The 14,608-nt window shown below is 48.2% G+C and overlaps 1 protein-coding gene across 4 annotated transcripts in view; it reads right to left on the bottom strand.

Annotated features, from left to right (window-relative positions):
• Nucleotides 1-14,608, bottom strand: part of FAM135B (family with sequence similarity 135 member B) — a 279,288-nt gene that overhangs the window by 14,295 nt on the left and 250,385 nt on the right. For all 4 annotated transcript variants that reach the window (XM_078441884.2, XM_078441886.2, XM_078441885.2 and 1 more), the window contains exons 11-13: nt 14,297-14,370; nt 7,389-7,543; nt 566-2,543 (exon numbers count right to left, since the gene is read on the bottom strand). In XM_078441884.2, coding sequence (XP_078298010.2) covers nt 566-2,543; nt 7,389-7,543; nt 14,297-14,370 — 2,207 coding nt within the window. The remainder of the gene's footprint in view (nt 1-565; nt 2,544-7,388; nt 7,544-14,296; nt 14,371-14,608) is intronic.

Consider the following 14,608-nt stretch of genomic DNA (forward strand, 5'->3'; position numbering starts at 1 on the left):
AGGAATTGTACAAGGGGGCTTAGGAGGCAAATCTGGTGAAATTTCCCCAAAGCCTCTTAAGGAACTGCCCTCTCTACGTGCAAAGATAGAGGTAGGGTGACAGTTGTAAGAGAATTGTTTCTCATAATAAAAACTAAGAATAAAACCTTAAATGCCCATCTCTAAAGGAGTTTGTTAATAAATCGAGCTATACCTAGACAATATTGTTTAAACGTTAAAATAAGAATGCAAAAATAAATCTGTAAATATAGAAAAGTCCCCAATATATTAAAGTTGAAACAAAACCTTAGAGTTTGTATAGAACTATCCAATTTTGGCATAAGAAGAATATATAGGGATGTACGTAGAAAAAAAGCGTAGAGAGCTTACGCAGTGGCTGTATTTGAGAGATGGGCTTACTGAGCGTGTTGACTTACACTGTCCTGTATCTCGGACTTGTATGATAGAAGTATATTACGTTATCTAAGTCGGGAACTAACTCCTATCTCGACGGATGCATGGAATTGAGAAATACGTGGGCAAACCCAAATCTGTGCTGGGGTGGGTAAGCCGTCAGCAAGCTCACCTGAACATCCTCTCACTGACTTCTTCCTCCAACTTGCTGGAATGAGTGGAAACGACTCCAAAGGAACCCAAAGGTTGGTGAGTGATGGGCAATGGGGTCTGTTTGGAAGCGAATCCGGCCCTGGCAGGGGTCTCCTTGGGCACAGACGAGAAAGGGAGACACGTGGCAGTGCAAGACACGGACAGGTTGACGACCTCCACGGCTTTCAGGCTGTCCAGGGTGAAGGTCTCTGCCGGGGGCAGGTGGGACACCATAATGGAAGTGCCTGCCCTTGGCTCTTGGTCTCCTAAGACCTGGGAGTGAACGGAGTGGGTCACGGTGGGGCACGCAGTGCCCGCTTCACGCCCAGCCTCCAGGACAGCATCGGCTCCCTTGCTGAGCTCTGCATCATCCATGATACAAGGTGAGCTGCTCTGCTTGCCTGCTGAGCCCAGGTCGACGGCGTCAGCGACTGCGGCATAGTTCAACGCAGGCACCGTACGGTGGGCAGCAGTCTCATCATCTGAGATGCTGCTGTGGGAACGAGCTCCTTTCTCCAGTTTCAAGTCCTCAGGCATGCCCTTTGGGGTCTCCTTTAGTACTCTAGGGAAAGATCCACTCCCAGGGTTTTCAAGGGCTATGATAGGCGGTATTTTTAAATGAAGACCTTTGGTTTCCACACCTGGAGGGTTCTCCGTCCTGCCATCAAGACAGCAAGGTCCTTGAGGCTCAGACTGACTCTCTTTACCTTTGGGGATGTCTATGTAACCGGGGCCCTGCTGGTTGTCGGCACCTGAAACCACCTGTGCCCCAGCGTCCCGCGTCCTGGATCCCGGGGAGTCTATGGTCTTGACGGGCACGGCGCAACTTTCAGCAAGAGGTCCACCTTGCTGCATGGCGTCTGTGTCTCCAGCAGACTCCTCCGGGCTACTGATCTGGGGTGCAGATACGGACTTGGTCAACTTGGTGAGGGCCAACTCCCGTTCCTCCTCCTCAAAAGGCAAAGAGCTAATGGAGGTGAGGGACGCCTGGATCCCGCTCGGCAAACTCGTGCTGCTCTCCGTGTGTCCGCCCTCCAAGGAGTTCCTGTGCAGGCCGTGTCTTCGAAGCAGATGGTGCAAGGCTTCCCGGTCGCTGGGTAACTCCGGGGCCCTGCTTCGCGCCTCGGACCAAGCGACAGAGCTCGGCTCACTCTCAATGCCTGAATCGGAGACGACGGAAGAAGATCTCTTGATGACCCCAGAGAGCACCGACACTTCCTCCTGCTCCTCTGAGGGAGGGTCCTTTGGGGAAGCCCTAACATCCAAGGGATCCCTCAAAGCAGAGTTCAGTGGATCGCAGGGCTCAGAGGGGATGAGCTTCAGGCTTAGCAGCACCACCTTGCCCTCTCGGTCTGCAACCTTTCCTAGAGGACTTAACTCACGGAGTGTTGTTTTCTCTGAAGAGATGGCATGTGGACGACTTGTACCTGATACCTCCTTGCCCGGCACAGTTCTGGCGGGTTCACAGTTATCTCGGGAGTGCCCACTCTCGTGCTGAGCACTAACGACCACCGTGGGTTCAGGGCCGCACGGGTCCTTATTGCTCGATTTCACATCAATGTAGGTGAGTACCGGGGGCTGGCCATCCTCTGGACCCGGCCTCCTTCTGGGCAGGTCCTCATCTGCCAGGGGACGTGTTCCAACATCGGCCCTCGGGCCAGCCCAACATTCATCTTCAGGCAAACCTGCCTCGTTCCGGACCTCACCAATCGTCAGATACACCTGAGATTCGGAGCACACATCCGCGCGTTCTGGTGTAGTTGCACTGTCGTCTGGCTCTGGACGCCTCAGAACTTCCTCGTCAGAGTCCATCTGGGATGGTTTCATGGCGGGCGAGGCAAGGTCTTCCCTGAAAGGTGATTTTCTATTCACAACAGGGCTCTCTTCTCTGTCTTTCAGATTCATTATTGCGGGACTTGTTTGAACCTCAAAATTAGGGGAAACACTCAAACTGTGCCCTACAAAAAGAAAAAAGAAAGAAGAATGTTTGTCGTTTATGAATCTATGTCCACAGATTATCCAGAAGCCTGACGGTATAATCAAAAATTTGGCTGAGCTTTGTTCCTGGTTCCTGGCGGACAAGCCCTGAACTCGTGGAATTTCCCAAGTGATGGAAAGGTCTTTGTTATTTGTGGCTGGCAGGCCCTGAAGGCGTATGCTAGCCTGGTGACTCAAGATGAGCCCTTTAATAGTTTATGCTAAGGAAATGAGTCAGGATGGGGACTGGCCATGTGAGAAAGACCAACCATTGGTCGCCAGATAACACCAGGACAATCTCCCAGGAGAGTAGTTCAATCACGTGGCCAACGATTCAACCAACCCCAACAACTGTGGATACTGGGGCTTGAATACGCTTTCCTGGTGGCACTACACATTGATTTGCCAGGATGACCAGTCCTGGGGGCACCCGGAGCTTCGCGTTTGGGACCCTTCTAGACCTTGCCCTATGGGTCTCTTCTTTGGCTGGTCTATATTTGGATCCTGTATGTTAAAACTGTAACCATAAGCATAGCACTTTCCTGAATTCTGTGAATTGTTCTAGCAAATCGTCAAACCTGAGGGGTTGGTAGGAAGCCCTGAATTGGTAGCCAGTTGGTCAGGAACACGGGTGGCCCAGGAACCCTCCAGCTTGGGTCTGACCCGAGGGCAGCCTTATCAGAGGCTGTGCCCTTGATCTGTGTAACTCAACCCAACACCAGGTAATCAGCGTAAGAATCGCCGTGCACTAAACTGTCAAATATCATTATTCATGATTTACCTTTTACTTATCAAAACAGTTTTGACAATTACCACTTTTAAATATTAAAGCTCTTCCCTGTCTTCTGTACAGTACTGACAGTGTAGAAAGACAGCTTTGCATCCAGGAAGGTCCGCTTTCTCATCCTGACTCTGGCACAGCCGTGAGGCCTTGGACGACGACAGAATAAATAAGCCTTTTTTTCCCACCTGAGCTCACTTGCCTCAACTCTAGGATGGGCAGATTCATAGTGACCAGCAGGCCTCACAGACATAGCTCACAGGAGAGTTACGATAGGAAATGGCACATGTGGGGAAGACAGATCTCTGCCTTCTGTAGGGAAACCCTCCAAGCTTGAGCTCTGTCCCCAGGGCAATTATCCCGCGTGGCATTCAGACCACAGAGGTTCCCAGGTCACTCTGATCTTCCCGGTAGGATGGCGGGGGTCACAGCATGACCTTCTTTCTCTTATTTTTCTCTAGGGTAAACTATTATCTCTCTCATCCTGTCTCGCAGTCTCTTCTCTTCCCTCCCCCCCTGCCCCCCCACTTCCCCCTCTACCTCCCTCTCTTCCTCCCCCTCGCCCTCCTCCTCCCTATCTCTCTTTCTCTCCCTTCTAATACAGCATAAATGAAAGAAAATAAGTACCTGCTATGTCTGTCTGAACCACCACTCTCTCGACAAAGCCATCTGATATGTTACTCACTTCCCATATACAGCAAACAAAAGAAGACAGGGTTTAGGCTTTCATTTTACTTAAAACATTTAAATCCTTCATACGGTTTTCATAGAAGTTAAAGGAATATAACAACTATAGGAGGTTATGGAGTGAATCACGGAGACACAACATATCAACAGCTCACACCTTGGAGTGAAATTTATGACTGGGTCAAAGAGTAGACCAAAGACTGGGAAAGAATGGGTCTCTTCCTCAGGTCGATATGTTCTTTGCATCTTGAGGGGCTGAGCAAATGTCTCTTCCTCTAGGGGAGCTTTTCCAAGGCCAACAACAAGTTAGACGTTCTCTGGGCAAACTCCCAGCATCCCCTCTACGCACATGTGCTGTAACACCACCACCACGACTACCATGTATAATGGGATCCACCTGTGCACTTCCTGTCCCCACTGCAGAGAAGGGCTTGTGTTGTATGAATATCTGTGCGCCCACAGCTAACACCACGGCCGCCACATAGTCCCTGAGCTGTGTTCATAAAATGACTTGAGAACAGAACAGAAATGTAGCAGAAAAAAGGCGATTACTCTCGTGAACTGTTTATATCGGTTTGAAAAAACCGCAACGTCAGTGTGACTGAATCCATGAATAGTAATTGGCAGAGCCTCTGCACAAAGTCCTGTACGAGGCCCTGGGTTAGGGAGACGGGAGGTGGGGACCAGTAATAATCATGAACTAGTCTCTGTCTCCAAGGGATCTTCAAAACGTTGGGAAGCATACACAGCACAGTACGGTTGGCTCTACCTGAACCACGCGGGCTGTGACCTTGGAGAATATGAATCGGGTTCTTCTGAGAAGGAGATAATGAGTCATGCTGGGTGCAGAGAAGGGCAAAGGGCAAAGACCCAGAAGCCTGGGGTGCACAGTCTGGTCAGACATCAGTTAGATCCCGTGTGAATGGAATAAGACTGAACAGGGACGTGGGGCGAGCATGAGGTTGGACAGGTAGAGAGAACCCACGATATGGATGAACTCGAATGCCCTGTATGAATGAGGAGTCTGGTCTTTAGATTATAGGAAGACAGGAGGATTGATGGGTTCTTTGAACAAAAATGAAAGACGCCTCTGATTGATCACAGACAGTGTAAGCCAGACACAGAAAGCCCAGTGAGGAGGTGGACTGTCAAAATTAGCAAGACTGGTTTCATGCCACAACCGTGCGACAAAAAAGTAGCAGAACATCTAATCCAAAGAGGATGGATGTAGTCAGATCCTAGCTCATGGTATTAGTTGACATGCATTCCTAACTGCCTTTGTGCCGATCACTCTTACGTGTTCTGTGGCTGGATCTCTCCCCTGCTCACAGTAGGCCTGCGGAATATAAATTACAATTCTTTTTGCCCAGTTTCACATGGTTACCAACGGTTGGAGAAAAGATTCAAATTCAGGCAGTGGGGCCAACCTTTAAGGCCCTTAGGCAAATGGTTCAATTGCCTTGGGACCTAGGAGTGACGGGTACCTGGGAAAAAGGATCCAGACAATACAGACAGACTTGCCGAGTGCCTGGTACCCAGTAGGTATCTACCATGGGATTACAGCAAGCCATGAATAAATATTACTATTTTCATATGGAAATGGGACTCTTTTCTGTCCCTTTCTTCACTAGCTAAAACAATGAAATGCAAATGTGATGGCCTCATTGCAAATTACATTAAGGTCACCAACCCCTGGAGGAAAAAGGAAACAGTTCTTTATTTGCTAATGGTTTTGCTCTGGGATTAAATCATCAGAGCACATTGTGAAGGAACAAAGAAGGTCAGGAAAAGTTTTGAGTGGGGAAATGGGAGTGGGGGCGGGAGGGGAAGGAGCAGGTGAGAGGTCTGTAGAGAGAAATCTTGAGGAGACAGCCAACCCTCTGAGAGCAATTGCCTTGGGGTCCTTCTGGGAAGACGGGATCCTTAGTGCTGGTGGCCCAGACTCCGCCAAGTCCCATGTCCCAAGCACATTACAGAAGCTGCTGGTTCTAAAATAGATGTAGAGCTTAGAGGAAACTGCATGGGCAGATGACCCTGGAAAGACGACCCCCAGCCACATCTAAGTCTAGGGCACTGACATGGGGGAGAGTGGGTGAGGGCCAGCAGGGAAACTCCCGAACGCCTGAGGTTGACTTGCAGCCCGAGGTTGATTTCTGTGCAAGACAATTGCACGGAGATGTTGCAGGACTGAGATTTACATCTGCTGGGGTGTCTGTTTTAACATGTACAGGAAAACAGACTGGAAGATCGGCTGCAATGAGGCCTAATGATACCGTCAGGGGGTCTGATCATGGGTGCTTATTTTAAATTTCTTCTCTAACTGTTCAACTTGCCTGTAGCTACATGACAAAACTATAACGAAAATGATCATACACACATACACACACACCTACACACATGCAGTGTCAAGGCAGAGTTGGAATAAGCTTTGACCACCAGGTAGGTGGCCATCTCCAGAGCCCCTACCTTCTGGCTGTCCTACACGATGTGGACACTAGATGTCAGTTGGCTTATAAGCTGCATGATCTTTAATACATATTTATACCCCCGAGCCTCAGTTTCTCTCAGTGAAATAGGGCTTAGAGGTTGGGTTGTCTGCTTTTTAATAGGATTAAAAAGATAAAACAGGTAAAACCTCCAGCGGGGTATTTTCTGGCTCTTTCAGGGACTATGGGTTTACTTCAGCTCTGTCACCTGTGATAGCTTTGGGGTTTCCAAGAGCAGGGCTGTGCGAGGGGACGGAGGACTAACATCTCCCGAATGCCCGGTGTGCATCAGGCCCCCCGCCCCCTCGCCCAGCTATCAATTCATTAACAAACTGTGCAACACCAGCAAGACAGACTGTGATTCGGACACAAACACACAAATATACAGGAACCCGCTGTCTTTTCTCCCTGAGCTGAGTAGCTCATCTACCAATCTGATCACTGATGCAGCCTGCTTTCTCGAATACCTTGTCTGGTTCATGGCACGAAGCAAGCACTCCATAGGAGTCTGAATCGAATGCCATTAGAATTCAAAGAGAAATGATTTTATATCTGAGTTGCACATTTGGGATAAGAAAGGATGTCCATCCTATGCTCACGGTATTCTGGTGAGGGGAGAATCTGGTTCCCATTCTATAGGTGGAAACACTGAGGCACTTGGTACGATTTTACCCCAGGAGGAGTCGGGAAGGGGATCTTTACTGCAGCTGTCCTTCTGTTACATCGATCTGTCAATTGCACTGACATAAGGTCATCTCCCACTGGTGGAGCCTGAACTGACAAATGACTTCCTTGATTTGGTTCCACTGTTATCGGAAAACAAATAGGGCAAAGGACTGGGACCCGCTGTTCTCTCCAAAACAAAGACCAACCTGTTGCAGGGCAGTCCACGTATCTGTCCTCAAAGATAACAGGTAGGGTGTTCCAGTCACCATCGATGTCCAGACACTCCGCGGGCAGCGGGGGCATGGTGGTGAGATACTCTGAATTCCGGATGTCCAGAGACAGCTGGCTGTGGGTCTGTATCCTGGGGACACACGTACTGGGTTAGAACCCAAGAAAGCCTTTTTTTTTTAAGTTTGTTTGTTTATTTATTTAGAGTAGGAGTGGGGGAAGGAGCAGAGAGAAAGGGAGAGAGAGAATCCCAAGCAGGCTCCACACCATCAGCAAAGAACCTGACGCGGGGCTCGAACTCACAAACCGGGAGATCATGACCTGAGCCGAAACCAAGAGTCAACCAACTGAGCCACCCAGGCACCTCTCCAAGGAAGTTTCAAATGTGTTAAGAATCGTTGCTCCAGCCCCTTATCCCAAGAAAATATTCAGAAAATGTTCAGCAGGCTCTGACAATCCACCATCTGTCTGTCCTCTCTTCCTTTCTTCCCAGCCACCTACCCAGCCCCCAATGCCATGGTCTGCTTTGTATCCTAACTGGCCTGGGCACTGAGGTTAGAGGTCAGCGATTGTATGACCAGGGCACTTTATCACACCCCATTTCGGTGGGAAGCAACAAACACCATTCTAGCGGAGCAGGAACTGAGTTTCTAAATGGCAGGAATCTTAAATTAGTACTTTGGAGGAAACACTTCAAGTTACGTATCCTTTACTCCTGCATTTCTAACCTCCTATAGGTTAAGAATTAAGAAACATCGAAAATTGCTATTTTTTTTTTTTATTGCTTACTGTGTGGACACCAGCATCCTTGATTAGCATGTAAGTTCCCCTAGTTCAGGAGCCCTGGTTTTTTGTTCTTCTAAGTAGGATTAAAAAAAAATGCCCCATGTTCTTCCTCCATGAACTGAATACCCTTCCACCAGCAGGAATTTCATTTCAGACTTGGAAACCACTAGTATTCCTCATTCAAAGGACTGGATGGTGGCAAACGTTTATTCCCTTCTCCTCAAGTCCCTGCAGAAGGGAGAGAGTTTATTTCCTCCCACGAAGGAAAAGTATGAGCACTGTGTCATCTTCTCCATTCTGCCTCAATCACACTTGCACAAGGGGGGGAGAAGAGGGCCTTACTGGGTTGGCCAGTTTGGGAGAAGAACTAAGCACATGCAGCTACTTTCTGTCTGACTGTCACTCTTTTTGGAGCAGCCTGACCTCTGGAGGCCCCCACGTCACTTGTCAGCTGTGGAGGCAGGTCACGTGTTCCTGTAGGACAGCTCCACATGCGCCCAGGGAAAATTCTCCCAGTCAGCACTCTTGGTGACAAACATGATAAACATATGCATATGGATATGTTACATATGAATTTTGAATATACACTTGAAATATGAATATTTTATTTCCTTCTCATTTCTCCATTGGACTTTAACCTATGGTCAAAAAGGATACAGGGCGCCTGGATGGCTTGGTCAGTTAAGCATCCGATTCTTGATCTCGGCTCAGGTCATGATCTCACAGTTCATGACATTGAGCTCTGTATCCTGCTCTGCAGTGACAGCAGGGAGCCACTTGGGATCCTGTCTCTCTCTTTCTCTGCCCTTCCTCTGCTTGTGCGTACTCTCTCCCTCTCTCTCTCTCTCTCCCTCAAAATAAATAAACTTTAAAAAAAAAAAAAGATAAGCAATGTATTATCTTCCTCAAAGCCATGAAGGCTGTAGCAACTTGTTTTTTTTGTTTTTAATTTTTAAAAATGTTTTATTTTTGGGGGGACAGAGAGAGACAGAGCACGAGCAGAGAAGGGGTAGAGAGCGAGCGAGACACAGAATCTGAAGCAGGCTCCAGGCTCCGAGCTGTTAGCACAGAGCCCGATGCGGGGCTCGAACTCACGAACCATGAGATCATGACCTGAGCTGAAGTCAGCCACTTAACCGACTGAGCCACCCAGGCGCCCCTGAAGGCTGTAGCAACTTCCTAATATTGTGCACCTTCCTTTGAATATTTAAATGGTATTTTGTTCAAATATGCACTTCTTAGCCATCATCGGAACCTGGAACTTTGCGTCCAGTTTTTAGTTTTTTTACAAAGGTATATGGACTGGACACCCATGTGCATAGGACTGTGTCCACAAGCTAGGGTGTATACCTCCAGGATGGAAATTTGATTCTGGACCTAAAGAGCTAATAGCCATGAATAGATCAGGTGATTAATCAAGTAACTGTAACACAGCAGGAGAGCTGTAGGAGAGTCAGGTCTGGTTGTTTTATGCAGGGAATTACCTCCTGCTAGCAGGTGGTGTATTATGTGCACAGACTTTGTGCCTGTGACCGAGCACCTAAAACAGTGCTTAGCATGTGTTTAAAAAAATGACTAAGAATTCCAGGGCACACATGCAGTGAGCTATCACCTCGCACTGGGGATGGCCTTTATTAAAACAAACCAAAAAATCAGTGTTGGTGAGGATGTGGAGAAGTCGGACCCCTTGTATATTGTTGATGCAGATGCAGAATGTCGCAGCTGCTTTCGAAAACAGTATGGAAGTGCCTTGAAAAATTAAAAATAGAACTACATATGATCGGGCAATCCTACTTCTGGGTATTTAACCAGAAGAACCGAAACCAGGGTGTTTAAGAGATATGTGCACCCCCATGTGCATGGCACTATTCACAACAGCCCAGCTCTGGAGACAAGCTAAGTGTCCATGAACAGGAAAGGGTTAAAGAAAACGCAGAACGATGCAATACTATTCAGCCTTAAAATGGAAGGGAATCCTGTCATACGTGACACCATGGACGAGCCTCGAGGACACGATGCTAAGTGAAATCAGTCAGCCTCAGAAGGACAAATGATGTGTGATTCCACTTACGGGAGGAGTCGAAAATAGTCAAATTTCACAGAGTCAGAAAATAAAGTGGTGGCCGCCAGGGGCTGGGGTGAGGAAATGGGGAGATGCTAAGTAAAGGGCATAGAGTTTTCAAGGAAATAAGATGAGAAGGTTCTGGAGATGTGTTATACGCAGCATCCAGGGCTCTCTGTTCATCACCTACTTATTTCCATTTCAGATTTACTCAGACTCCAGCGGGACAGCTGGCAACATACGGATATTTCTGTTTTAGAGCTTGAGAAATCCACAGTTTGGTTCTTCCGTGTATTCTCTGGGAGACTGGATCACCACTATACAGCACAGCCATGACGAGGAGGCTAGGAGTGTGGGATCTGGACTCCAGCCGTCCGTGTGTACATCACATGCTTGCTGTGTGGTCTAAGATAAGTTACTTAGCCTCTCTGAGCCCTGGTTTCCCCAGTTTCTTCTTAAAACATTTTTTTAAATGTTTATTTTTGAGAAAGAGAGAGAGAGACAGAACGTGAGCAAGGGAGGGACAGAGAGAGGAGGAGACACAGAATCCGAAGCAGGCTCCAGGCTCCGAGCTGTCAGCACCGAGCCCGACGTGGGGCTTAAACCCACAAACCCTAAGATCATGACCTGAGCTAAAGTCAGACGCTTAACCGACTGAGCCCCCCAGGTGCCCTTCCCCAGTTTCTTCTTTGGTGAAGTGAGGATAAAAACGGTTCGTAGCTCATAGTGTTATTGTGAACATTAGGCGAGCCAATGAACATTCAGCACTCAGCACGGCTTCTTACGAGAGTTCTCTCAACAGAAAAAGCATCAGCAAGGCAGGTAAAGTGCCTCTTGTGTTCAACACTATATACGCAGCATCTTGTAAAATGAATGCTTTTTAAAGATGAGTGTTACAATTATTACTACAGAAAAACATAAAAGACAGAGTGATAAATCCATGGTCATTGTTCCAGGGGCTAGACCACCAGTATCGGTCTTCCTGCATTCACTCCCATTCATACCGACATGCACATTTCATTCATAACATTTCCACTAGCAACTTTCCCTGAACGCTTTACTGTATGAAAAGCACAGTCTAGACACGGGTGAGACAGAAGAGAGAGACAATAACACAGACCCTTGCTACCAGCCAGTTCTAAACCGTTTTAAACACGGCAACGCTGCGTTTTAAAATGTTGCAACCCATGGGGCGCCTGGGGGCTCAGTTGATTGAGTGTCGGACTCTTGGTTTTGGCTCAGGTCATGATCTCATAGTTTGTGAGTTCGAGCCCCACATCGGGCTCTGCACCGACCTGCTTGGGATTCTGTCTCTCCCTCTCTCTCTCTCTCTGCCCCCCTCTGTCCCTCCCTTGCTCTCTCTCTCTCATAATAAATAAATAAAGTTTAAAAAAATAAAACATAGCAACCCACGGCAAGAAACACTCTTCATTTTACGCGGCAAATGAGTGCAATCCCACACTCCCAGACACACACGGAAACAAGTTTCAGAAACACACCTCACTCGTACTTCCTGCTCCATCTTGTTCTGGCCCATCCCATCCTACTTCATTTAAAAAGTGCTGTTCCAAATCCACTGCGTGGATGTCACGTCTTCCTAAATGGCTGTGACCCGCTGTCTGAGAGACACAATCTAGTCTGAGCTTGAACGAGATGGGTCTGGACACACGGGTTCCACCTCGTCTGGCCACTTGTCCCTCCTGATTTGGAGGGACGCTTCTGACTCCTAGGCACACCTTCCCTCTGCAGCTCGGAGCCCCAGGTGGGTGGACCCTGCCCGTGAGAACCTGCTAGCCCTGCTCACCCACTCACTGCCTCGATGTGAGCGGAAATTCTGTGCCTCTCCTCCAGGAAGGTTCTCGGTTCCGGACATAAAATGCCCCTTTCTGTTCTGTGCGTCTTACTCTTGACAACCTAATAAAAAGTTTACTTCCTCCTGGGGGCGCCTGCGTGGCTCAGTCCATTAAGCATCCAACTTCGGCCTAGGTCATGATCTCATGGTGCCTGAGTTTGAGCCTGACTTTGGGCTCTGTGCTGACAGCTCAGAGCTTGGAGCCTACTTTGGATTCTGTATCTCCCTCTCTCTCTGCTCCAACCCCGTTCACACGTGTGCTCTCTCTCTCTCTCTCTCTCTCTCTCTCTCAACATAAATAAATAAACATTAAAAAAAGGAGGGTACTTGTGATGAGCCCTGGGTGTTGTACATAAGTGACAGACCACTACATTCTATACCCGAAACCAATATTACACTGTATGTTAATCAGAATCTAAACAAAAATTTGAAACAAACAAGCAAAAAACACATAGTGGCAGCTTGAAAGCGACCACGGTGCCAGCATTCACACAGTGGAAATCAGCAAACACTAGAGACCCGAGTTTTGGGTTTTGTTTCTCTGAGAGCTAGTCCTTCACCATGTATGAGGACGCTGGCCGCATCCCTTCTCGTCATGTTCTGTGTCCTCACCTTGACTTGTTTCTCTTTACTTGTCGCTACCTGAAATGACACAACTGACATCTTGCCTGTTTCTGCCCTAGAATGAGGGACCCCAAGGACAGAGTCTTTACTTTGTTCCCTGTGGTGTCCCCAGTGCCCGCGGGCACAAGAGACGATTGTGTAACGTATTAGTCATCATCTAACATTCCGTGAGTCGAGTCTGTGGCTTGAACAGTGTGTTCCATGGGTGTGGATGTTCTACAACCATTATCCTGCCTGTTTCAAGGAAACAAAGACTAGGGGACAGTAAGAGAAAAAAAAAAATCAACAAAAAAATGACTTTGTCAAGGACCTGCCGTAGGTCAAGAGAGGAACGGGATTTTGAACCCAGGTCGGCCGAACGTTACATCCTCTGTACTTGGTACAGCAATTGGCATTTCCACAAAATGGCCCTTGTGTCCGTTCCTTCCACGTGGACTTACACCCCCTGGGACCACAGCACGGCCCAACCACCTAGGGTTCGCCTATTGCGGCGGGAGTCAGGAAGCAGATTCCTACAACAGTCCTGACTCGCAGCCTTTTTGCTCAGCGGCCCTCCATGCTATGTTTACATTTGTCAGGCTAACGCCTTCTGATTTTAGTTTGAGAACGGCCCTTCAGCCCGGCCTGGCCAAGAGCTGGATGGGATGAAGAGACGCGTGAGCGAGCGAGAGGCCGTACGTGTCTCTAGACAAGCTATTTTAACCCCAGGCGTGTCTCCCTTGGCGCCCCCTCGCTTTCAGGCTCCGCGAGGTAAACTGCAAATGCCAGTCTACTTTCCACCAGGATGAAGTGTGGAAAGAAGCAAGAGAGGGTTGTCAACATGGGGGACGAAAAGGTCTTCAGATCTGTCTCGCGTGGGAGGCGGACCTATAATGTTTCTCCTGCTGGATCTACTGTGCCATTTCAAACATCATTCCATCCATGTTTATTCCTTGAGGTGGATGTATCTTTCAGAAACAAAAAGAACCCCCTGTGTGGCAAAGGCCAACCCATCTTGGGGGAACCCATCTGTCCCTCCCCAGCAGGGAGATCTAGGAGAGAATGAGCTCATTTCTTGTTAACCCTCTGATTTTTCTTGTATGGTTTTCATTTTTTCTTTAATTTGGGAGGAAGGCAGACTTAGAAATTCATCAGCCCTCCTAATGAGGCAGTTTGGTCTTCATTCTTATGCTAAGTGCGTTTAGAAGCTCCTGCGAAGTCTCCAGCGAGTTCTGTGTTTTTTCTGACATTGCTTGTGGCCACACCACCTACTTCTCATTCATTTCACAAAGACTCAGCACAGATGTCTTCAGGGACCTGGGAGGTCTTGATTCTGTCTATAGAACCATAATAACACTCAACGAAAGAAAACATTGGCTACTGACCTTCTCTGCCACCTGCTAGATCCCGCCTCTGCAATTTGTCTGACCCTTTTGCCTGCAGACAAAAGGCAGCCTGAATGTGCAAAGGTGGCTAGACTTCTCTCCTTTGCAGGCGGAGACGAGGGAAGAAGTACCTTTGGATAAGAATGTCTCGGGTGGCTACTTTTACGGTGTGACGCGGGCACGCAATTGGTTACTTACAGATTTTCCTGAAAGGTCAGGACTGCAACTTTTTGGTGCTCCATATAAAAGAAGGCCTCAGAAAACCTTCGGACCTGAGGAATAAGATAATGTAAACAGTTTAACTCGTTGGGTGGGCACGACCTTGATTTTTCAGAGGGAACTGGGGCTCACGGAGGTAAGTGGCATGTACTGAGGACAGCTGAGCCCCCCACCCCGGGGGTCTGAAACAAATACTTCCACGGCTACCCTCTCTCACTTGGGGCTCTTAGCCCAAAGCTGGCTTATGGACACAGTTGAATGCGTGTTTGTGAATCTGTTCCTGCATTGCTT

The sequence above is a fragment of the Panthera onca genome, chromosome F2 (genome assembly GCF_046562875.1).
Source record: "Panthera onca isolate mPanOnc1 chromosome F2, mPanOnc1 haplotype 2, whole genome shotgun sequence".
Taxonomy (NCBI): domain Eukaryota; kingdom Metazoa; phylum Chordata; class Mammalia; order Carnivora; family Felidae; genus Panthera; species Panthera onca.